This window comes from Cavia porcellus, unplaced genomic scaffold (genome assembly GCF_034190915.1).
Source record: "Cavia porcellus strain 051 isolate PalLab524CR breed Dunkin Hartley unplaced genomic scaffold, mCavPor4.1 scaffold_23, whole genome shotgun sequence".
In the NCBI taxonomy this organism is placed as follows: Eukaryota; Metazoa; Chordata; class Mammalia; order Rodentia; family Caviidae; genus Cavia; species Cavia porcellus.
The window spans coordinates 36,825,368-36,849,875 of NW_026947506.1; the positions used below are offsets into that span (position 1 = coordinate 36,825,368).

Here is a 24,508-nt window from a genome sequence, read left to right on the forward strand (position 1 = left end):
TTTAAGTGACGAATTCTTCTCCAAATATCTAAGGTTCTGTGTTGTTTTGCTTTAAAGCAACCAGTTTTAATTGAAAAACATTAAAAATACAATACAAAACAACAACAACAAAACCACCCAAGGGCTATTGCTCCCAAGTTTCAAAGAAGTCATTTATTCCTTTAAAACCACACAACGCCCAGTGGAGTTGAGGTCTTATGATGTGAATTTAACAGATTCCACCAGATCCAGATCACATTCCCTACGTCTAACACTCCACAGTGACAAGTGAAACAGAGTAAAAGGAAAAAGTCCGTGCATCTGGAGTGCCAATGTCACCCTGCTTTCTTCTGCCTGAGGTCAACAGTGCCAAACTCCACATACAGTGGAACACAGAACAGGAGTTTGATGCACTGAGTCCTTCCTTCACGCCAAGTGTACCACTAACTGCCTCAACAGAGATGCTGTATTCATTCCTCACGGTCTTCTGAACAACAGACCTTTGAGTCCCTATTTTACAGAGGAAGAAACTGAGGTTTTAGAGGTTAGATGGTTTCCCCCATGTTTCACAAATACAAAAGTTAGCAGAGCTGGGGCTGAAATCCAAACCTGAGCCTTAACTGCTTCATCTCTGGCCCAAATTTTAAAAAGCTTTTTGAGACAGGGGCTTGCAAAGTCACTGAGTCGCCCTGATAGAGATGAAATTTCCAATTTTCCTGCCTCAGTCTCTCAAAGTGCTGGGATTACAAGTGTGTGTCACCACTTCCTGGTTTATTACACTGCATCCTGGTTCAACTATGCAAAGAGAAATTATGCGGAAGAAAAACTGCATTTGCTTTACTGGGTGCCCAAAGATGAAGTCCAGGATGTGGGAAACAAATTTCTCAATACCAGTATTTTAATTATTTGCATTGTTTAAAAATGGAGCTGGCTACTTCTGGAGGGCTAGGCAGGGCCACCAAGGTGTGAACTTTTAGGGTAAACACTGGGTTTGTCCCTGAAGCTATTTTGGCTCAGACTGCCTGGATCATTCAGGTGGGCTTGCCTTTCCAGCACATCCCATGGAAACCAGTCTCCCATGCCACGTCACAGTGCAAATATAGAGAGGCCCAGACACACCGTCAGAAAGATAGATGGCTACCTGCTCGGCACACCTGAACTTTTGAGACAAACCAAATGTGCTTTAGGCAAAGCATGGAAATCCTTGTGCCTGCTGTGTAACTCCTGCTGGAAAGGCAGCACTCAGAAAAGGGCTGGGCTGCTGCCTAAAGCACAGTGGCACCACCTGGGCTACATTATGCTGTGGGGTTCTGCCAAGAGATGGGGAGATCTGGGAGGAGAAGCCCTCTGAGGGCTCCAGTTGAGCCCCACATCTGTCAGTTTTAAGCCTCTTTGGACTCATCTGTGAGTAATACCCACATCTAGGAGGTGGCAGAATCAAGTGAGACCAATGAGAGAGTCAGGAACACCAAGATCCTCAGGAATGGTAGGTCATATTTCTGACAGAGGGAGGCCATGGGTGCTGGGTGTTAAGTGTCAATGTTGTCGAGCAGGTGAGACAGGGCTGCTCTTGTTCATACAGATATAGCATGACAAGTCCACACAATGCCTTCCAGACTCATATTTCCACTGAACATTTCCAACTGGTATACTGGGCATCCCAAACTTTCTCTCTGTTTGACAGCCATTGTGCCTGCAAACCTCCAAAGCCCAGTCCAGACATACCTTCCCACCTAGACTGGGTTCAAACATCTCCCAGGCTCCCAGCTGGAATGATGAACACCTGCTATCCCAGTACTGTAGGAGGCTCAGGCAGGAGGACTGCAAGTTCAAGCTCTGCCTGGGCAACTTAGTGAGATGAGACCTTGCCTCAAGAGGAGGGGAGATAACTTGTAATTACCTTTAGTTTATTAGCACACTAAGAAACACAGCCCAAGGTGGAGACTTGAGATGATAATCAGACATGCATTGCATGAGGAGTCATGAAGAAGATAAGCTCTACCTCCACCTGTGATCGCGTCAAGAGAGTGGATCCCTGACTACCCCACAGGATGCCGTAAAAGCTGTGTACTTGTGTCCTTCCTTTGGGTCAGTCTGGGGTTTCTAACCCCTATGGCTTTCTTTCCAGTGCTTCAGTATAGTAATAGCCTTATTCCTGTGTCAAGGACATTCTGATTCTTCCCACAGCAAGCACAATGACCAACACAACAGGGAAAAGCTCTATCCTCATAGCTTTGCTGCTGGCAGACTTTATCCCCTCCCACATTCCTTATCCTAACCATGCTTCACCTAGACTGGCTGCTACAAAGCAGTGGCCCAGGCCCACAACAGCATCCAAGGGAATGGTCCAGCCAGACATCTACCTGATAAGCTCCCTTCCCTACAGCAGGGGCCTCTTAGTTGTTTGTTTACCACCCACTAGAAAGCAGGGACTGAGAGTGCAGGCTTTTGTTTCATTGATGTGTCCCTAGTGACTAGAACCATGCTTACCAGATAGTAGGCACTCATTTAAATGTGGTTTAAGTAGGAAAGAAAAACTGTTGTAATCCCTCAAATAGTGGTATGTGACTTTGTGTTTTTGAGAATACCACAGAATGCCTTTTTTCAAGAGCCAAAAAGAAACAAATCTCTGTACTTGACCTCAGTATAATAGTGTTCTTCTTCTTTTCTGGCACAGGGCTCTTCGTTGGTGCTTGCTGAGGAAAATTTGCAGTGAAATGCAGACAGCTATCAAAAACTGATGAGCAAATTGATTCTCTATAATTCAAAGATAAAACCCCCCAGCTAGGCGTGGGGGTTTATCCCTGCCCTCCTAGCAGCTTGACAGGCCAAAGCAAGAAGATTGAAGGGTTGAGGCCGGCCTGGACAAGTTAGTGAGACCCCCCTCTCAAAATGAAACATACAAAAGGCTGAAGAGGCAGCTCCAAGGTAGGAAGAGTGCTTCCCAAGCAGGATGCAAAATAATTTACACCTTGAGCTATGTAAAAATAATGAATATAAAAACTGAGTTTGATGTTTATTAGGTTCATTTTCCACTAAAGGTATAGTTCTTCAAAATGTAAAGCATGTCTTAATTTTCACTGTACTACAAAAGTGTTCAACTTCCCTGGACTCCTATGTCACTATAAAATATTAATGTAAGTGGGAAACTGGGAAGGACTAAGTAGAGAATAAAAAAATAAAATTATTTATCAGGATACATTACAGAGAAAAGAGAGTCACCAACAGCCATGCCGCACATCAGCCTCAGGACACCGAAGAGACAGGGATGGACACTCTGAACTCTGGAAGCCCAGCTCTTCCTCATAAAGAGCATGCTGCTTCATGTGCCTCTTTTAGTCACCTGGTAATTTGTATTTTATGTTTGAACCCATGCTCCTAAAATATTAGTCAGCTTTTAATGATTAAGGCCTCAGTCTTCATAATTTTACTTCATCTGAAATGAGACATACGAACACAGAAACTGGGGCCTGTCATGCAAAGTAACAAGACCCTAGTTTGTCTTCATTGATCATCTCCCATGATCTGCTCTATAATGCCTAAGTCCCAGGTAACTGGAGAGAGCCCCTGTTCAGGCAGCCAGAAAACCCTGGCACTTCGCCCTGCCCTGCTGCCCACTGGGATGTTGTACATGACATGCAGTTTCCCTTCCACCTCCACCACCCCCACGAAGGTGGAATGATTTCCTGTGCATCAGTGCTGCAAATTATACACATCTAGTGCATGCATATAATCCCAGCACTCTGGGAGGCTCAGGGAGGATTGCAAGTTCGAGCCTAGACTGGCAATTTACCAATTTATCAAGACCCTGGCTCAAAATGGACTGGGAATTTAGCTCAGCAGTGTAAGCAACTGCCTGGCAAGCACGAGGTTGTGTATTCAATCTCCTGTACCAAAACAAACAAAATACAAAAAAGCTGGGGCTCCGTTCTGAGTTCAACCCTCAGTGCCAAAACAAATAGCAAAAACAAAACAAAACAAAATCCCAAAACTATGTATCCTAACCCCCTTCTCTATTCTGTAGATATCCCAAAGGTGAGTTCTAGGTTATAATGCTAGAAATGACGGCCATGGTTTCAAGAAAGCCCAGAGAGAACTGATTCCTAGGATTTGAGCCCAATAGGCAGCCAGATACATTCATGTAATCAATCAGTAAACATTTCTAAACTAATCCCAAACTGTATCTGTTTCTCACAGTCTTTTCTTACCAAAAGTTTGCCACTGAGATGGGCAGGGATGTACATTTGTGATAACCCCCATCACCTCTCTTTCATTGAGTCCCTTCAGAGGGATACCTGATCCAGCTCAGCATCACTCCCAAAACTGCTGCAAGCACAGCTGCTCATAGCTCCTGTCCAGGTTTTCTCCAAGGGCTTTGCTTTTGTCACTTGGGCTGCAGGTCAAAACCAACAGTACTCTATCACTGCGCTATATCTCTAGCCAGCCAGCCAGCCATTATTTTGAGGCAGGGTCTCCCTAAGTTGCCTAAGTGGGCTTAAACTTAAAATGCTCCTGCCTCAGTCTCCCAGAGCCCCAGGATTACAGGCCTGTGCCACCACTCTCAGCTTCGAGGCCACTTTTAATACTGCACCAGCTTCTGGACCCCTGCTTCTTCTTTCCACTGACTGTAAGGGACAACACCCAGGAAGTCTGAATCCTCTCACGTGGTCAGTCTTCCAGTTTTTATAGACTACTTTCGTGATGTGCTCCTTGCATAGACACCCAATGGGGGTGTTTATGGGGTCTTATTTAAGAATGCAAAGTGACAAATTTAAAGGTAGGAACAAGAAGGGTGGTAGAAGAATGTGAAGCTCAAAGCTTGAGCTCTGTAAGGTAGGTAAATCCTCCACTATCCATATAATCAGTGTGTTTAAATTTAAACCCCAGCCTCACTCCTTTTACAGGTTAAAACCACTTATATGACAACATTTCCATTTTTGTGTCCCTCAAATTGGAATAACACCTTTTCCTTCAGAGGGCTTTGGGGAGAATCGTGTAAGACTCCTGACTTTTGTATTGCCATGAATGGGAGCAAACACATCCGCTGTGTTATGTATGCATCCTGAGACAGGGCCAATGAAAATCCTGTATGGGCGATGAAAGATTATGAAGCAGCTCAGGTTTCAGATTTCCTCCTTGTGAAAAGTTGAAGAGAACAAGGTAACAAGTAGATGTTAATGAAATTGCTGCTGGGCTGCCTGAACTTTTTTTGGAGCTGAGAAACATTTGTAAATTGCTGGTCCTACAGGTTTAAGTGCAGTGTGTACAGCCAGTCTTTTGAATGACTACAATGTCTATTTTAATATTTTTAGTATTAATTATTTAGGACATGCCACACTGGGAAGTTTTCCAAAGGGCTGTACTTATTTTTTTGGAGACAGAATACACATAGGTCACCAACAGTAACATTTAGTACATTTACAAAATGTTACACAACCAACACCATGGTTCAGTCCCAAAATATTTCGCCACCCCAAATGAAACCCTATGCCCAGTAGGCAGCCATGTCTTATTTCTCTATCTCCCGTAAAACCTCTAAATCTACTTTCTGTCTCCATGGATTTGCTACCCTGGACATTGCAATATAAATGAAATAATTACTATGTGGCTTTGTCATCTGCCATATTTTTAAGGATCAACCATGTTGTAGCATTTATCAGTACTTCATTATTTCTTTGTGGCTAAATAATATAGCACTCCATTCTATGGATGAACCACATTTGTTTTTACAATCATTATTTGCTGGACATTTAGGCAGTTTCCATTTCTTGGTTATGAACAGATCTGCTATCAACATATGTGTTCTTAAGATTGTGTGTGGGCCTACGTTTTGGAATTGCTGGGTCATGTGGTAACACAAGGCTTACACGTTAAGGAACTGGCAAGCTGCTTTCCAATGCCTGCTCCATTACACATGCTCACCAGCTATGTACAAGGCTCCCAGTGCACTACGCCTTTGCCAGTCTGGCCATCATGTCTTAATTATAGCCACTTTGTTAGGGCAATGTGTTTATCTTCCTAGTTTTGATTTGTACTTTTCTACTGGCTAATGATGTTGTGCACCTTTTCATATGCTTGGCATCTTTGCTTTTAGTAATTTTCTTAAGTCATCTGGAACAGGAAAGAGTGTATAAAGTACATTTACTTCCAGTATCTGAAGACCAAAAAAATCTTTTAGGACCCTACCACCATTAATAAGAGATCTACCTAAAGCCCTACCAGACCTGTCCATTTCCCTCCTGGCGCCACTGCATGGTGGGTATGTCTGGAATGGCCAGGCCAGGCTCTACACTCTTCATGATTCCAACTACATCTGTCTTTGGGGACACCCCTTCTGCCCTTTACTTGGCTGGCACTGTCACAAGGACCATGTCCCTTTGTTTCTCCTGGTTTCTTATCAGAGCTACTTGTATTATCAGTATGCTGTAAACTCCCTTAACTTGTATATTACAACTGAGTTCTGAATCTTAATTTCAGACACAGTATAGAGCTAGGGACAGAATAAGAAATCTACACCAACTTGCAAGGGAATGCAAGGAGCTCTGATGACCAAGGACAGTAGTAATAGGTAAGGCAGAGCCCGCTAGGTCCTCTGTACACTCTCCCTCTCCACCATGACAGGCCAGTCATCCTGTCCAGTGCTGTGGCCTCTCGCCAGGACCAGCTGTTCTTTAGCTGTGGCTGACAGCGTGAAAACGAGAGTACTACAACCCCCTCCCCATCTCGAGTTGCTAGGACATCTGACATTCTTTAAGGAGAAAAGGACCGATCTGACAAACTGTGAAAACTGAGTTTAAACATGATAAGTTTCTGTTTGCATACTGCAAAAGTCAAAGATTCAGGGAATGGACAGGTATAATAAAGTATAATGAAAAGTGCGCAATGTTGCTGTAGATTTCTATTAAGGTTGTGCCAAGCAATCTGAAAGCATTAAATGTTAGACTAATTCTGATCTGACTAGCTAACTTTTATGTGTATACTAGTTATTGCACAGCATGTATACACAGACATTTAAAGCCAAGGAGAGTACTTTTCGTATAACAACTTTGATAAAGATACGAATCCTACAGTCTCAGGAATTTATACTTACTTACACTAATATGCCTATAAGATATATGGACTTGCATGGTTTATGGAAAATATAGACTTTGTAAGTTTCACATTTATAAATTATAAGCCTATCTTGCTTTACAATTTATAGCTGAGATCTTTTCTGCCTCAAAAGGAACAAAAACATTTGGGTAAGCAATAGCCATATAAAAATTGAGATAAGAAGAGTTCACTAAAAGGTCTCTAAGGCACTTATCATGTGCGTGATTCCAGGAAAACTAAATTATTTTCTAAATCCCAATCTGAATTACAAACTAAAAAAAGAGCTGGGATAAAGGGTCATGCTACAAATACTCCATAGTAAAAGCTGTATGATCTTCACTATGTCTGAAGAAAACATAAAACATAGACTTATCTTCGTATATTCTAAAAATATCAGAAACATGATGGTTTGCTACCTAACAAAATCTTTATTTTGCTGAGCTATAAGGGACAAGGGTAATAAGACAGGCATAAAATAAATCATGTCAGAAAAGCCTATGACATATAGAAACTTAACCTGGCACAGTACGTCACATGGCTGGCAGACTGCCTGGAATTAAATTAACTAGCTATTAATGGCTGGGTGACCTCAGGAGTCTCCTTGAACCCCAGCTTCCACAACTGAAAAATGGAAGTATTAATAGCATACCACATAGGTCTGTCATGAAAACTCCAAGAATAAAGTGATAATATTAATTCCTGCTTAGGACAGCACCTAACATAAAGCAGGGACTGTTAATAAATAAAATGAATCCCCTATTGTTTTTCTCCTGCTTTCATGGGAAGATTTTCATCTTTCCAAAGTGTGCCTTAAGCCAGGCATGGTGTGCATGTCTATAATCCCAGCACTCAGGGGTCTGAGGCAAGAGAACTGCGAGTTCAAAACCAGATAGTGAGACCCTGTCTAAAAAAACAAAAGAGTGAGCCTTATATGTAACTAAAAGATCAAGTAATTTTGGTCAAAATTTTGACCAAAAGTAATTTTGGTCAATAATAACTGTTTTGGCTCAGTAGCACTCTCATTGAGGCTGGTTTGAATTCTTTAGTGGGGGGATACCTTAGGGATGTATTTGCAATGTTTTCATGAATTAGTAACATATCTTTAAAAATCTTTCAGTATTTTTGGTGTCCCCCCCCCCCCCCGTTTTTTAAGACCAAAGACTGGATTTTGAGACCAAAGACTGGATTTTGAGTATCACCAAAATAGCTTTTTTCTTTTTTTTTGGTATCAGAGACCAAACTCACAACCTTGCACTTGCAAAGCAGGTGCTTATCCTGCTGAGCTAAGTCCCTGGCCCCTTAATAGTATTTTTTTTGGAGACTTGCTGGGAAGATGGTGAATTGATAGGTAGCAGGGTAAAGAGCATCTCTGAAAAAAACAACTCAGACGCTAGATTTAACACCATGAAGGCCAGATGAAAAGAGAGGGATTCTCACGACCCAGGAAGAAACTGAGGAAAAAGAAAAAGAAAAAGAAAGGAAGGAAGGAAAAACATGGACCAAAGGCTGGAATCAGACGCACTCTCACTGGAACCAGTTCCACGCTGTGCTGGGCATGCCTTGGAGTCATGTCGTGCTGAAGTCACAGTAGTGCAGAAATTGGGAATTGGTGAGCCCAAGACCCTTGGTGGGAGGATGCAGCACAACCAACGTGGAGAGCTGCATTAATCCATGGTGAGTGCTAGGTTTTATCGGTACCGGGGATTGAACCCACGACTGCCTGCTTGCAAGGCATGCGCTTATGCCGCCGAGCTAAATCTCCAGTTCCAAGTCGGCTGGATGACATACTGGAGTTGGGCAGGATGGGCCTGCACCTGGAACCGCAGTGGTGTTAGTCGGCTGCTCCTGACCCAAAGAGGACTGGTGGGATCCGTGTGGGCTAGGTCACACCCTTGGTTAGGACCCAGGACAAATAGCCAAGGACAAAACTGTCCGGAACCTATGAGTCCGCACAGCACAGACTAACATGCTGAAGGCACTTGCTGGTTGACTGGCTCAGAGAGGAGGGGCCAGCCCACATTGCCCTGCTTACATCTCACACACAGTAAAGTAGAGAGGGCAGCAATCCCCAAGCCAGCATGCTTCAGAAAAACTGAAGGAATACAGAAAGGTCCTGAGACCTCCACCACACACCTGTCTGAAAGAAATCAGAAACATGACAAGAGAAAAAAACAAGAAAAAGCCTCCAGCCACTGACCCAGGGAAAGTAAGTCCAGGAGGGGTAAATAGAGGAGAGATCCAGGGCAACAATCATACAATATAGGATAGGGCATCAGCCGACATAAAGAAATACCTTCATGACCTCATATACAAACTTAAAACTTAAATTCCAATTCAAGTGAGGCAAGATATAAAGAGATTAATAAAAGAAATGTTAAGCCCCTCTCAAGAAGACAAAGATGGAAGAATGGAGGAACACAGAAAAAGGAGAAAAACCTTTGATGAAGAATATAAATAAAATCTAGAATACATGAAACAGATTCAAAGAAATTACCACAAAATTAAAAACTGGCAAAGTTTTTTTTTTTTTTTTTTTTTTTTACTTTTTATCGGTACCAGGGATCAAACTCACGACCGCCTGCTTGCAAGGCAAGTGCTTATGCCGCTGAGCTAAATTCCCAGCCCTTGGCAAAATTCTTTGACAGAAACTAAAGTTAAACTTTCAAAACTTGAAGACAGATTTGCAATGTGTGATCGTGAAAGAAAAGAGCTCTTAAAAATAACAAGGAACCAAGAAGTAACAATACAAAGGCTAAAAGACGACAAAAGGATTTATAACTTAAGAATAAAAAAACGTGAGCAAAGAAGCAAGAGCAAACACAAATGAATACAAAGGCTATTTACAGAAATAATTAAGGAAAACTTCCAAGCATAGGAAAAGGAAATGACATTCAAATATGAAGCATATAGAACTCCAGCCAGCTACAACCAAAACAGATCTACATATAATAATGTATATTATATACATTACAGCATATAAGGTATTATATACATAATGTATACATATACGTATACATATAAGTCTCAACGAAAACCTTGAGGCTTTAGTAGGTAAAGGAATACAGCTCAAGATCAAACTCAGGGGTTAAAAAGGTTCAGAACAACTTAGGTAGTTTGCGGGTTGCCCCTCCTAATCTAAAAACTAAAGGAGTTGGTGGGACCCAAAGTGCACAAAGCATCCTGTGAAAGTGAAAGGGGAGGAATTGTCTAAAAACGGAAGGCAGAGGACATTGTGAATAGTGTATTAGGATTTAAAATCCACATTAGTATTATCCCTCTTTTCAGTTTGATTTTATTCTGTTCCAGTCTGTCTACTTGTACTAGATTTGAGGGCACAGCCAGCTATCCTCAAAATAGCAATATATACTATGGTAACTATCCTTAATTTCCTATTAACTTAAACTCAAGCCCTGTATTACTTACACTGTCTTACTATGACCGATCTTATTTGAATCTGGTTTGTTAGATCGCTGTTTTATCTTGACTGATTTTATTCAAATCTGGTATGCTTGATAGTATCAAGTAAAGGCAACTACTCTGAAGACGACAAGATACAATAGGATGCTCATTTGATTATTAACTGCTTTTGAAGTCCTATAATGTCTCCAATGTTTTGTTTTTATTAATATTGCTATGTAGTGCTAGTTCAATTATATTATGGCTAATGAAATAGACAATTCTATTGAAAACAACAAGAGACATCATAGTATATACTGTAGATCACCTAGTGTTGTGGTTTTATATGTCTTTTTTATTTCATGTTTATCTAGGAATTTATTTTATTGTCTTGTTTTGATTTGTTTTTCCCTCTAATACAGAAAGGCTAGAGATTCACACATGTGTAGAACTTCTAAACAGTCCACAAGAATAGATTCTATAATGTACAATGTAATAAACAGATACATGAAGAAAATGAGACACTGAGATACCCAGTGCTACTTGCAAGTGTCATGATATAAAATCTAGCAATACTATTATTCTCTGTCCAGAGTGATATTAGTTTGTTTTCTTCTGTTTAATTTCAACATACGTAAGGATATGGACAGCTATTTTGAAGAGAACAAGAGACACTATGGCAGTCATTGTTGACTTCCCTATTGTCTGGTCTTGAAGACCTAAAATGTCTTCATCAACCTGTTCTGATTAGTTTAGTACTACTTGGTCAGTGAAGGTATGGACAACTATTTGGAAGAAAACAAGACACAATATGATAGTGGTCTTGCTTTGAAAACTGTGTCTGTTAAATTGTTTTCTTAGGACCTATTTTGTTCTGTTTAATTTTTCGCTCTTTAAAATAAAAATATAGCATTTTTTTCAAGTTGCATGACCTGTAAACATTCTATCAACACCAATACCTGCAATGTTCCAGGTTCCCTGATAAAATCTATTTTGTGCCCAATTCAGAAAACTAACCCAGCAATTAAATAAATGTTTCAAAATAATGGAATAGCCAACAAAACTGGAACAAAGTAAAACCCTAAATTTCTGTAACAGTAAGCTGTAAGGAGCTCAAAGCAGATTTATAAACGCCTCAAAGAAAGTCTCATTTTTTGAGAAAGGAGAATAATCTTTATGAAAAATCTAACTCAAACATTCTTCTAAATATTTTGTCAAAACATTTTCCCTTGACCATTTCTATTTTCTCTTTCAACTTTTCAATATTTTCTAAGTCTTAACAATAAACACTGGTTGATTTAAGGACAAAACTGGAAATTTAACATGGCATGCTAAGTATGCCTATAATCCCAGCAGTCAGGAGGCTGAGACAGAAAAATCACTGTTTGAGGCCATCCTGGGACACATAAACACGTGTACTACATAATGAGACTCTGCCTCAAAAGAACAAAACAAAACAAAGCAAAGCAAAACCCCTGGAAGTTTACTCAAATCACAGTGTTTCCTCTTTTAAATGAGTACTGCCAGGTCAGTACAGTGTGCTGGCCCAAGCTGAGCTGTGTATAAATGGGAAAGATTTGTGAGACAGTCTGACAACATCAAAAGACACATGAATTCTATCTAGTAAACTTTTTATCAACAGAACACAGTTGTAAAAATGTTTAGTCAGATCCTGTCCACAAAGCTCTGGGTTTTGGCTGGTTGGTTGGCTGGTCCCTGCAATAAGTGGTTAAGGACTTCAGTTTCTTATACAACTGTGATGATTAGAATCATGCTGTGAAATGTCTGTTAAATTCAGGTACTTGAATGGGCGTTACTAAGAAACTTTTTTCTTTGGAGAAAAAGATCTCAAACCCTTCACATGACCACTCATATTTAAGGTCTTCCACCATTCAGGTAAAGGTCTGTAAAAGGCCAGATTGTAAACATTTTAGGTTCTATAGGCCAAACTTCTGTACTGCAACCACTCACCTTTGCCACTGTAGCCTGAATGCAGCCACAGATAATATATGAAAAAATGGGTGTAGTCATGTTCCAATAAAACTATTTAGAAATAAGAGCTGACCAGCCTCTGGCTATAGTTTGGTTACCCCTGTAGTTAAGATATGATTGATAAAATATGATACTTTTGTAAAATGAATTTGAAAGAGACTTAAAGCACATATCATTATCTTCAAGTAAATGAGAACATTAACTTAAAAGAGGCCAGAACTTGCTATTTTGCAAAATCATCAATTTTTATATTCATTTCAAGTATAATTGAAAAAAGAGACAGTTTCCGAACATTTTCTATAACTGAATACTTTATAACCAATCTTTTTTTAAACTTTATTTTATTTATTTATTTTTGAGGTAGGATCTTGCTATGTGATTCAGGTTGGCCTTGACCCATGTACTCCAAGCTGGTCTCAGACTCAGCCTCCTGAGTGCTGGGATTACAGGCATGAGCACCATGCCTGGCTCAACCTTTTATTTTTAAGAAAAAATTATAAAAAATAAGAAGGAAAAACAGAAAAAAAGAATTGCGGTCCTGGGATAATAAAATGTATGCCTGGGAGAATAACAGGTAACTTAAGTTTGTCACTATTACATTTTAGACAATTGTAGCAACTTTCAAACTCTGTATATTTATATTACTGTGCTTATATCCTTGTAGGAAATAAATTACATTACTTATCAAGGAACCATAGAAGCTCTCCTAGTGAATATTATTTTTCCTTTTCATTTCTGGGTGGGTTTTTTTTTTTTTTTTTTTTTTTTTTTGGTCTTTTTCATTTTTATCGGTACCAGGGATTGAACTCACAACCGCCTGCTTGCAAGGCAGGTGCTTATGCCGCTGAGCTAAATCCCCAGCTCCTTCTGAGTGGTTTTCAATAGCACAACTTCTTTACTACCCATAGATGGAAGGGAACAAAAAGGTGATTTAAAACCCTCAGAGAAAGAATCCTTCATGAATGAGACCTAAGAGACCCAATAATAGCATCAATAGGATTAGACCCTTAAGAACTTCAAATGACGTAAATTACTACCTAAATGATGAGGACAAAAATCAAAATTTTATCAAAAACCAACTTGCAAACTCAGTGAGAAAAAGATAAGTGAATTTAAAATGGGCAAAAAATCTGAACAGACCTTGCTCCACAGCTGATATATGAATGACCAGAACACAAGAACATGCTCGATATAGTCACAAGAGAAATGAGAACGAAAACCAAAATGAGATACTACTTCACACTGACCTGGAGAGCTACAACAAAAAACCAAAATAAATGTGAAAAACGGCTGGGGACGTAGGTCCATGGTATAGCACTTGCCGGGCATTTGCAAAGCCCTGGGTTCAATCCCCAGAACCATGAAACAAAACTTTAGACACTAACAAGTGCTGGCTAGGTTTTGAAAACTGAAACTGTCATACACTGCTGATGGGAATACAAAATAGCACATTTTATTCAGACAGATCTTCCAAAGATTCAATTTTGAATTACTATAGGAGTCACTCTTAAACATATAACCAAGGGAAGGAAAAATGTGTGTACACAAAATTTGTACATAAACGTTCACAGCATTATTTCTAATAGCTAAAAAGTGAAAACAACCCAAATGTCCGTCAGCTAGTAAATGAATAAATATGTTGAAATCTATGCAGGCTGTGTATCTTCTACCTGAAATGCTTGCCATCAGAAGTGTTCTGGATTCCAAATTTTGTAATATTTGCAAATACATAATGGGGTATCTTGGGGATATCTAAATATGATTATGTTTCATAAATACCTTTTGGTTTCTTTTTAATTTTATTTTAAGGAGAATAAAACAAGACAAAACAATAAAGACAATCAAAACAAAACATGAAAGTGATACAGGAGTTCAAAACAGAATAATAGGGAAACAATAATGGTTACCATAATGCCTCTTATTATCTTCAAAATTGCTGCCCATACCATTAGACATAATAAAATCAAAAAACAGAATAAAATCAATCAAAACAGAACAACTAAACAAAACAAAACAATAAAATGAAACAAAACAGTAAAAGCAATATTGGATTTCAAAAACAAGACAGAAGGAGATCCTCATAGTTGCTATATAGCATATTGTTATCCTCTAAACAGATGTTCAGAAATTAGGCCTCCAAAATCACACAAATACAAGAATTAAATTGTTTTTGTATCTCAGTTGTTATCATCTCAGCCTGTGATCCTCTGAATCAGCCAGTTGTCTCTGGGGGAGCAGGGCAGGGGGCCTCTTGTTGTCTCCCAGCCTGTGTGCCAGCTGGCTCACAGAAAGGAGAGACTGGCTTCTAGTTTCTCTTCCCAGCCCCACATGGTTGCTGCTGGCTCACTGGAAGGGCGAACTGCCTTCTTCGTATATGCCGTTTATATGTTGCCCAAAGTTCATTTTGTACAATCTATTTAATGTCCTTGCATTTTGACTATAACAGCCCCATGAGGTCAGGTGTAGAGCTTTCTCCTGTGGAGTCATGTTGACACTCAGAAAGTTTCAAATTTTCAGATGATGGATGTACAGTTTGAAGAAGAGTATATTACCCATCCATAAAAAGAAATGAAGCACTACGACATACTACAATATGAATAAATCTTGAAATCATTATACTAAGTGAAAGAAGCCAAACACAAAAGACTGCATATTATATCATTCCATTTATATGGCATGCCCAGCTTAAATTTATAAATTTACAGAGTGGAAAGTGTGCTACTTGTTGCATATGGCCTGAGACAGAATCAAATAGGCAGTGACTGCTAAAAGGTACAGTTTCTTTCCAGGGTGCTGACAATATTCTAAAGCTGACTATGGTAATATTTGCACAACTTTGTGAACACAGTAAACGATGAACTCTGTATTTATTTTGGTGCTGGGGAACAAAGCCCAGGGCCATATGCAAACAAGCCATGAATTTTGCCACTGAGTTATATACCCAACTTGAATTGTGTACTTTAAATGGGTGACTTATATGTCAATTGTCCCTTAAACTGTTATAAAATATGTTTGAAATTAATTTGCAGATTTAAAAAGTACTATAGTAAGTAGAATTTACAGTAATGAGTCACTGAAATTAAAAACAGTGGAACTAGCAATTAGATAATAAAAATTTTAAAATATTGTTTATGATAAGACAAAAACACCCCTACCAAAAATGTCTAAGATGAGTCTATAAAAATGTTCAAGGCTTCTATGGTAAAAAAAAAAAAAAAATACAGAAATTAAAGCCAGGTAATGTGACGCATGTCTCTAATCCCAGTACTTGGGAGACTGAGAAGGGAGGACTGCCAAATGCTTGAGGCCAGCTTGGAATCCATAGTGAGCTCAAGACCTGCCTAAACTACATAGTGAGATCCTGTCCCAAAGAATGAACAAGCAAGCAAGCAAGCAAATGAGCCCAGAAATTAAATACCTCACATAAAGGATATATCATCTTCACGGATTATTAATATTCCTGGTGAAAATCTCAGTATATTTTACAAAAAAACAGAAACTGATAAGCTGAATAAGAGATATAATAGAAAGGTTCTAGAACACCCAAGACAAGGGCTGGGGATGCTCAGTGTTATGGACCTTGCCTAACATGCACGAGTCTGGGTTCCATCCTCAGTTCCACAAGAAGAAAAAAATATAATACTCAAGATAATTTTCAGTAACAGAAAGGCTAGAGGACTTCACTATTAGACACCAAGATGCATTATGCCATCACAGTAAGATAGTGTGGTATACGACAGAGACAGCAAAATGCATAGTGGTTGATCCAGGTGACGTTACAAAAACGTCAGGGGAATTGGTCGGAAAACTAAAAGTGCAGCAAACAGTGGTAATGCTGGGCCAAATGTCAATGGTGCTAAGAAGACACAGATGACTGGGAATGCTGACAATGTCGCCATTTGAGAGACTGGATATGTAGCCATAGGAACTGAGTGAGGCTCAAATTTATCAACTTCACTGAAGACAGTGGTTATGATGAAAAGGACAGAGATGTTTCAAAGAAAGCAATGCAGCAAAAACTCTTCACATTAAGGAACTCTTGAAGATACTTCATGATATCGAAATCACTGGAAGCTACTTGCAATACTGTAAAGCAAATATTTGATCTTTGCTGTTTCCTAACATACAGCTCCAAAAGTACTTAGAATCTCAGGCTCTTGAGCCATAGTGCTTTCTGGTTGGCCAAGGCTGGGGACTACCAGACAGACTCAGGATAGGGGCTGATTGTCAGGATAATGGCCAGTGGTAGTTGATCATGGCTGTGTAATGAGGCTTCAAAAGAATCCCAATGGACTAGATTTACTGAGCTCTTAGAGAACAGACCATGCAGACACTCCAGAGGGTGGCAAACCCAGGAAGGTAGCGAAGTTTCTCACCCTTTCCAATTAACTGTGCCCCAAGCATTTCTTCATCAAATCCTTTACAGTTAACCAGTCATCAGTGCTTTCCCCGAGTTCTCTGAACTGCTCTAGCAAGTTAATGAAACTGCAGGAGGAAATGGTGGAAATTCCAGTTTATAGCTGATGGGTCAGAAGTATTGTTATGGTTTATACATTGTGAAGTCTAGAAGCTTAACTAAGTGACTCAGCAGCTCTACATCCTGCCATGTAGAGGACAAGCCATTACCATTCCGGTATATTGTTTATTGCGTCAATTTGAGAAGGTCAGAAGTTTAAGTGATTCAGCCAGGGTCCTTAGTCTGTAACATTCTCAGCCTGTGCAACCTGAGATGGTGTGACTGCTACACCCACCCCAGGGGAGCAGCCTGCATACACTAAAAGGCAAAAGAGGAGGGACTGATGGCTGGTTCTTTGGAGGAGCTCCCAGTGTTTGCCCTCAGTTTGGGCTATGTCTCTTGGCTTCTGCCTGGGACTTTTCAACCTTCTGTTATAGATTCTTCACTGTTCCGCTGCAAACCCAATGATCTCCTGATATGGACTTGCACAGGACACTGCAGGTCCCAAGGGCTGGACCCTTCAAGCTTCCAGCATGCAGACACTCTCTGCACGCTCCCTCAACTGACTTTGTGGCTGATCATTGTAAGCCAATCTTGTAATTTTTTATACATCTGTATATTGTGTATTATGTCTATTTCTCTAGTAAACCCTGACTGTTACAAGTATGGATGACAACTTATTACTTGCAATTGGTTCTAAAACAGAGCTGCCTTGTTGGACTGACCTCAACCAAAGGAATCTGGCATTATCTTCAAGGAGGTAATAACGGAGTTGAATGGAATTCTAGGACACCCAGCTGGTATCTACTGCAGAACTGCTGCAGGTGGTATGACCACACCCCCAGCCCAGAACATTTGGTCACAGAAGTGTTTTGTGTTGTGAGAGTATAATAGGAAAAATTAAGCTTATTTCCCCTTAAATATCTTGACCCATTCAAACCTAGAAAGGAATATGATTATTTGCTAAAGCACAGGACAAACACTCCACATTCTGTTAGTCAAGAGAAGACAGTGTTATTAAAATTACCTGATAAATTTTTATAGCCAAAACCACTAATTCTTAATGTTTCTAATTAAAGTACAGTGTATAATTAAATGTCAATTTTATCAATTTTTTATTTCCCTATACTTTTTTTTATACTGGGGATTGAGCTCACAATCTCATGCTTGCCAGGCAGACGCTTATGCCACTGAGCTAAATCCTCAGCCCCCCTATACATTTTAACTATAGAGTTTTAAATATTTTTGACAAACATTTTTAAGGTCAAACTATAAACATAATTTTCTCCATTGAATATTAAGATAACTGCATTGTTTCAACTTGCATAGTCATTCTTTTGCTTCTATTTCCATGAAAAGCCAGGACTGTACCATTTTAAAAATGAGGAAAGGAATAGAATAATCCTAAAGATGGAACAAAATAACGATGGGAAGAGAGATTGATAAAATAGAAAACAAAGATACAATGGAAAAAAACAAAAAATTGGCTCACAAATTATCAAGAGTAATCAAGGGAGGGTCAGGGATTTAGCTCAGTGGCTCAAGCACTTACCTGGTAAGTGTGAGGTTATGAGTTCAATAACCAGTGCAAAAAAAAAAAAAAAAAGAAAAGAAAAGAAAAGAAAAAGTGTATATTCTCTTTTTTTTGTCCTTTTCATTTTTATCGGTACCAGGGATTGAAATCACAACTGCCTGCTTGCAAGGCAGGCGCTTATGCTGCTGAGCTAAATCCCCAGCCCAAAACTGTATATTCTTACAAACTCACATCACCTACTTGACAGAAGAACATCCATAAAGATGAAATGTTGGTTAGTTGCACCATAGTTTAATAGCAGCAATGCAACAATGAGATACTTAGGGAACACCTCTTAGATGACAGGCAGCCCACTACATGGCAGTTTTGTGGGGAAAGTAAAGTATGGCCTGGCCTCCCTGCCCTGGCTCGTTCCTGGGCTCCAACAGGGTGGAGCGCTCTGCAACCTAGGCAGCAAGAAGTCCTGACCACCTCCAGGGGAGCCGCCTCCACTGCCCTGCTTCAGTTCTGCTTGGCTGCAAAGTACAGGGGCAGGGATGAGTGATCGGTGTGGTCATCCAGTGAGGTTTTCTTTCGTCCTGTGCAGCTTACCCTTAGGGCCTATAAGACTGACCAGCTGGGAAAAATTCACCCGGTGGCTATTAAGGATGAAATGAGATGGACAAAGTAGAGTACCTGGCACATGGTGACACGGTGGCCATTAAAGACTGGAGTTTCCAGATGGAAGCACTGTAGCATTATCGTACAAAAGCTAAGCAACATTTATCATGTGTGCATGCGCGCGCGCGCGCGTGTGTGTGTGTGTGTGTGTGTGTGTGTGATGGGCAATTTGCTTTTTTTTTTCCTTTTGGTACTGGCAATCGAACTTAGGACCTTGCGCTTGCCAGGTGAGTGTTTATGCCACTGAGCTATATCCCTATCCCCCAGGCAATTTGCATTTTTAAAATTATTATTATGTTTTAATTTACAGTAGTACTAGGGATTGAATCAAAGCCTTTGCACTGAGTTACACCCCAAACCCTTTATTAATTTGAGACAGGGTCTCACTAAGTAGTTCAGATTGGGCTCCAATTTGTGATCCTTTTGTCTCAGCCTCCCAGAAAGCAGGGATTACAGGAGTGTGTCACCACACCCAAGCATTGCCAAGCAATGCTTCTAAGAAGAGGAGCACAGAGGAACAGCATACACGTGTACCTGAGAGAGAGAAAGAGAGAGAAAGAGAGAGAGAGAGAAAGAGAAAGAGAGACACAGTGTGTGTGTGTGTGTATGTTATTTCTCTGGAATTTTCATTATCCCTAATCTCTATCACCTGGCATTTAAAGTCAGGACCCTAGTGAAACTACTGTCTCCAAGAGGACTGGTCACTAATTACTACATTAGCCAGCTCTACTCTGCCATTACTAACTCTTCTTTCATCTCCTTCTGGAAAAGACCCCATCATGGAAGTTCCATGGTTTTCCTCTTCCGTGACCTCCTTTTTGGCTGGCTCCTTGCTCTCCCCGCTGCCTCAGTGAACTGTAATAGGGTTCAAAGTAAAGAAGTGAGACTTGAGACAGACCACCCACTAGCAGAGTGATCTGGGGTGAGGTACCTCCCCTTTGGTGTTACTGTAAGAGAGATGGCACAGGTACCTGCACCCAATGCACATGGCTCTTGTGAGAACTGACATCACACACGTACAGTGCTTACTTGGGCCTTGCACAGAGCAAGCATTCAGTCTGTGCTGCCACTACTCCCACTGTGTGAGCACAGTCTTAGGCAGCTCTCAGGAAAAAGTCATTCAGACAACTGCAGGTGCACAGTGTGAAAACACACTCTCTGGAAGACAAGGCTGGAAGGATACATTGCAGTAAGTGCTTTTAGTAGAGCGGTAACTGTGTAGAAAGTGGTTTCTACTTTCTCTAGTCCTCTAATTTTCATCACAAGGCTATGCCGAAAACAAGAAAAAGCAGCTGCTGACCAGCCCCTGTGGACACTGGCAGAAAGACAGTGGAGAAACAGGAGAGAGATAGACAGGAGAAGTGCATGAGTTCAAAATCACAAGCTGCTCCAAGGCTTGGGAAAAAAACACAAATATGTAGAAAATCTCAAAACTATCCCAATGCCCTATATTTTCTCTGTGCTTAGATCCCTATTTCCAGGTAGGAACGGACTGGGAAAGATGGCTGTGGTCTGGAAAAGAAGTCAAAAGGTGCAAGAGAAACCAGAGACATAGTCTAAAGCATCCTCACATCAATCAGACCATATGTCAGCCCCCCTGGTAGAAAATGTCATTCCAATCAGAGACACACGCACAACAGACGCAGCAGGCACCTCCATCAAATGGCTGGACCACCACATTTGTATACTGCCTTCCCCTGCCTCAACAGTTGTTGGAACCAGACCTTAATGCCAGAGATGCCTGATGTGGGAGCCACCATTAGGCCACTTCCTAAGAGCTGTGTTCCCTTCTCCTCTGTAATCCTTGGCCACACCAGTGAAGCCTTGCTGGCAGCTTTGCACGGGGGTACATGATTTAAACTGGGGTATTGGACACGAGGGGCTGTGTGTCTGGGTTCTGGACAAACGGATACTCCTTTGTAAAAGGCCACACCCAAGAAGAAATTCTCCTTTCTGACTTTGAAAACAAGGAGAAAAGATGGCCAGACTGACAGTCATTTTGGTACCACAAGAAAAAGGACTCAAAAGATGAGAAGAGAGATAAGAAACCTCAGTTCTTAGCAATGATTAACTGATAACTTGCTACACCTGGCCTTAGGGAATAATAAACATGTTTATTGCTTAAGTCACTATTAGTTGAGTATTTTGTCACTTTTGAGCAAAAGCATCCTAAATTATTCAGCCAGCAATAAGTGAGCTGATTCCAGAACGGGGATATCTAAATGTAAATATCATGTGGGCATGGTAGTGCATGCCTGGAATCCCAGCAATTTAGGAGGGTGAGGCAGGAGGATCGCCAAGTTTAAGGCCAGTTTGGGCTACATATCAAGTTCAAATGCATCCTAAATTTCCCAACAAGACCTTGTCTCAAAATACCACAAACAAGAGCTCTGCGTGGTGGCATATGCCTATAATCTCAGCACTCAGGTGGGTCCCTGGGTGATACAATGATTTCAAGGCCAGCCAGAACTACATAGTGAATCTACACAGTGTCAAAACAAAAACAAAAACAAATGAAAAAATAAATATACACAGCTAGAAATCAGCAATAGTATGTATATGTGTGTATACATATTTTTTAATTCATTTTTATTTATTTATTTGTGTACCAGGAATCAAACTCAGGACCTCATGCTTACCAGGCAGGTGCTGTGTCACTGAGGTGTACCCCTGGACCACTCAGCAATAGTAGTACTGTAGTTCTGTCTTTTTTTTCCCTTTGGTACTGGAGGGTATCAAACTCATGACCTTGTGCTTACCAGGTAAGTGCTTGAGCTGCTGACCTAAATCCCCTTCCATGTCGCTCTTTCTTTACTAACAGTTGGATTTAAAAGACATACTAAATGAAAACTTTGAAATAATTCGTGATCTTCACATATGTATTAATATCTTCTCAGTTATGAGTACCAGTACCAAAAAGGCAGTTAAATATACAATAAACTCTTCTTTAAAAGCAAGAAAAATACAATCTATTTTGGTCTTTGGTAGGGGCAGTACTTTACATTCCAGCTTTTTTGCTCATTTTTGTTTTGAGACAGGGTCTGAGTTGCCCAGGCAGGGCTTAAAGTTGGGATCCTCCTGCCTCAGCCTCCTAAAGTGCTGAGATTACAAGGATGAGCCACCACACCTGGCTTTTTAAAAAACTATTTACTAGTCTGTATAAAAGGAATTTAAACAGATACAGGATAGTATTTAGTCTAAACTTTAATAGCAATAAAATGAAACATGTGAGTCAAAAGAGGTTAACATTAGACCTCCGAAAGCATCTCTTACTGAGGTTGCATTTTATCATGGAATTGCTGTAAAAGAAAACTAGTAACTGTGGGATAGTAAATATAAGCAAAATGGGATCTTGGAAAAAAATAAAACTAGAAGCAAAAGTTATTCCTATGCCCTCTGCATGTCTACATGCAAGAAACTCTGCCATCTCAACATATTTTCCTTACTGAAACTGTACCTTCAAGTTTGTGTTTATACCAACACTGTTGCTGTGGAAATAGTTGATTGGACATTATGAACTCACAGCTGAATAAAATAAGGCGTGGAACAAAAGTCTTATTTAAACAGTGGCAATACCATAAAACATTAAAAAGGCAAACTGAATGATGGTGAGTCAGAGCACCATATGTTTTAATATAAGGGTTATATTTTTTTCTGATGCCTGACACAAATAGGATGTTTTGTTGATTTAGTTCTATTTTTAGAAACCTATGATCATCTGGACTACTCCCCAAAGGGTCCTAAGTTTTGCTACCTATCTTTGTCTACAAATGGCTGGCTGCAGGTTATGAAACTGATCATGCTTAGCACAGACTTCCCAGTTTGGTGCTCACCAGAACATACGGAAATTATGTTCCCAGCAGTACCCAAGTCAAGATTTCAAAACACTTATGCACAAAATTGATTGCATTAAATGCAGGAGTATCAGCTTATTCATCATGTATCATAATTTCAGGAGTATAGCTGGGCTTCTGACTACAACTTTATGAACTCTCAAGTAGAAAGCTGCCACACAATGAGGACAAACACTCAGATCATCTTTATACCCCTAGCCCAGTTCCCTATCCTGCCAGGTCACCAAGCCTCTGATTTGGTCTGTTCTCTGATAGGTCAGTATGAGTTTCCAGGCAATGTTTTGTTTTGTTTTGTTTTGGTACCAGGGATTGAACTCATGACCTTGTGCTTGCCAGGCAGGCGCTTATGCCACTGAGCTAACCCTCCCGGCTCTCCAAGCAATGTTCTGAGACCAAAAGGTGTGCATTCATTATAACCCAACTGTGTGGTACTTCCCTGCTCTCGCTCGACTTGCCCTTCCCACTTTTCAACTGGAGACAGACAGACAGACACACACCATTCTTTTCCCCTGGTTTTCTGAACTTTTCAAATCATCACAAATATTTTTAGTATGCACAACATATTCAATAAGTTTTAAAAATAAGGGTCATGTGTAGGACTATTTAAAAACTGGACCTTCCCCCAGGGGAGACAGTAACAGTGAAGTGGCTCTGTAAATAGAAATCCAGCCTCTCCCCACCACGCCTGCTGCCCAGGGTGTGGCCGCCCTCTGCCTGCACAGGAGAGCGATTCATACTAGCAAAACCGGAAAAATCACAACTGAGAGTGACTGTGGAAGCAGTGAGAGCCAAGAAAGCAATGTAAGGAGTTGGATTTTCTACGCAGTGAGTCACAGGAAACGCTTGCCTTGTCAGAGGCATGGGTTGCCCACCTCCTCTGGTTCAGAACGTAGGTCAGTGCTCCTTGGGCTTGGTAATTAGGGGATCAGAGGCCACAGGCAAGAGCTGAAGGGCCAGAGGCAGGAGTTCAAATTCCTAGAAAAGCTGGGTAGCCCCTCCACTTGGCCCTCAGGCACCAGACTTGGCTTACTGTCCAATCAAGCTTCCAGTTCTACAGAGTAGGACGAATACAACTATGGAGTGCCTGGCTAGCTCTCCTTTCTATTCTCAACTTGGGCTCCTCTTGCACTCTCATCAGGGTATCCAGGATGATGGAGCAGGTTTATATAATGGATGGTTGACTCACCCAGCTCAGTTGACACCGGGGACCCAGACGCCATCTCACCAATCTTAGCCACTCCATCATAGTAGGCTTTTCCTGCCACGATCATAGCTAGACAAGAAAAGTAACACATGAAATCATCGCTTAGACAAGGAAAGGAGAAATGCACACAGGTCTCTCCTTGCCCCAAACATTGGTCAGTCTCTTGTTCTCTTTTACTGGCTGGACAACTATAGGCTGCTCTATTACAGTACTTTCCCTCAATTTATAAAATGACTATGTTCTTAAAAGTTAGATTTTAAAGGAAAACATAAAAACAAGGTATGAAAAGGCCACCGAATTCATATGTAAGTCCAGCAAAAGGAACAGCACTCTCATAACAA

At 40.6% G+C, this 24,508-nt stretch overlaps 1 protein-coding gene across 1 annotated transcript in view; it reads right to left on the bottom strand.

The window, feature by feature from the left end:
- Positions 1-24,508, bottom strand: part of Baiap2l1 (BAR/IMD domain containing adaptor protein 2 like 1) — a 91,167-nt gene that overhangs the window by 42,558 nt on the left and 24,101 nt on the right. Inside the window, exon 3 of the mRNA XM_013152675.3 lies at positions 24,150-24,236. Within this exon, the coding sequence (XP_013008129.1) occupies positions 24,150-24,236 (87 nt within the window). The remainder of the gene's footprint in view (positions 1-24,149; positions 24,237-24,508) is intronic.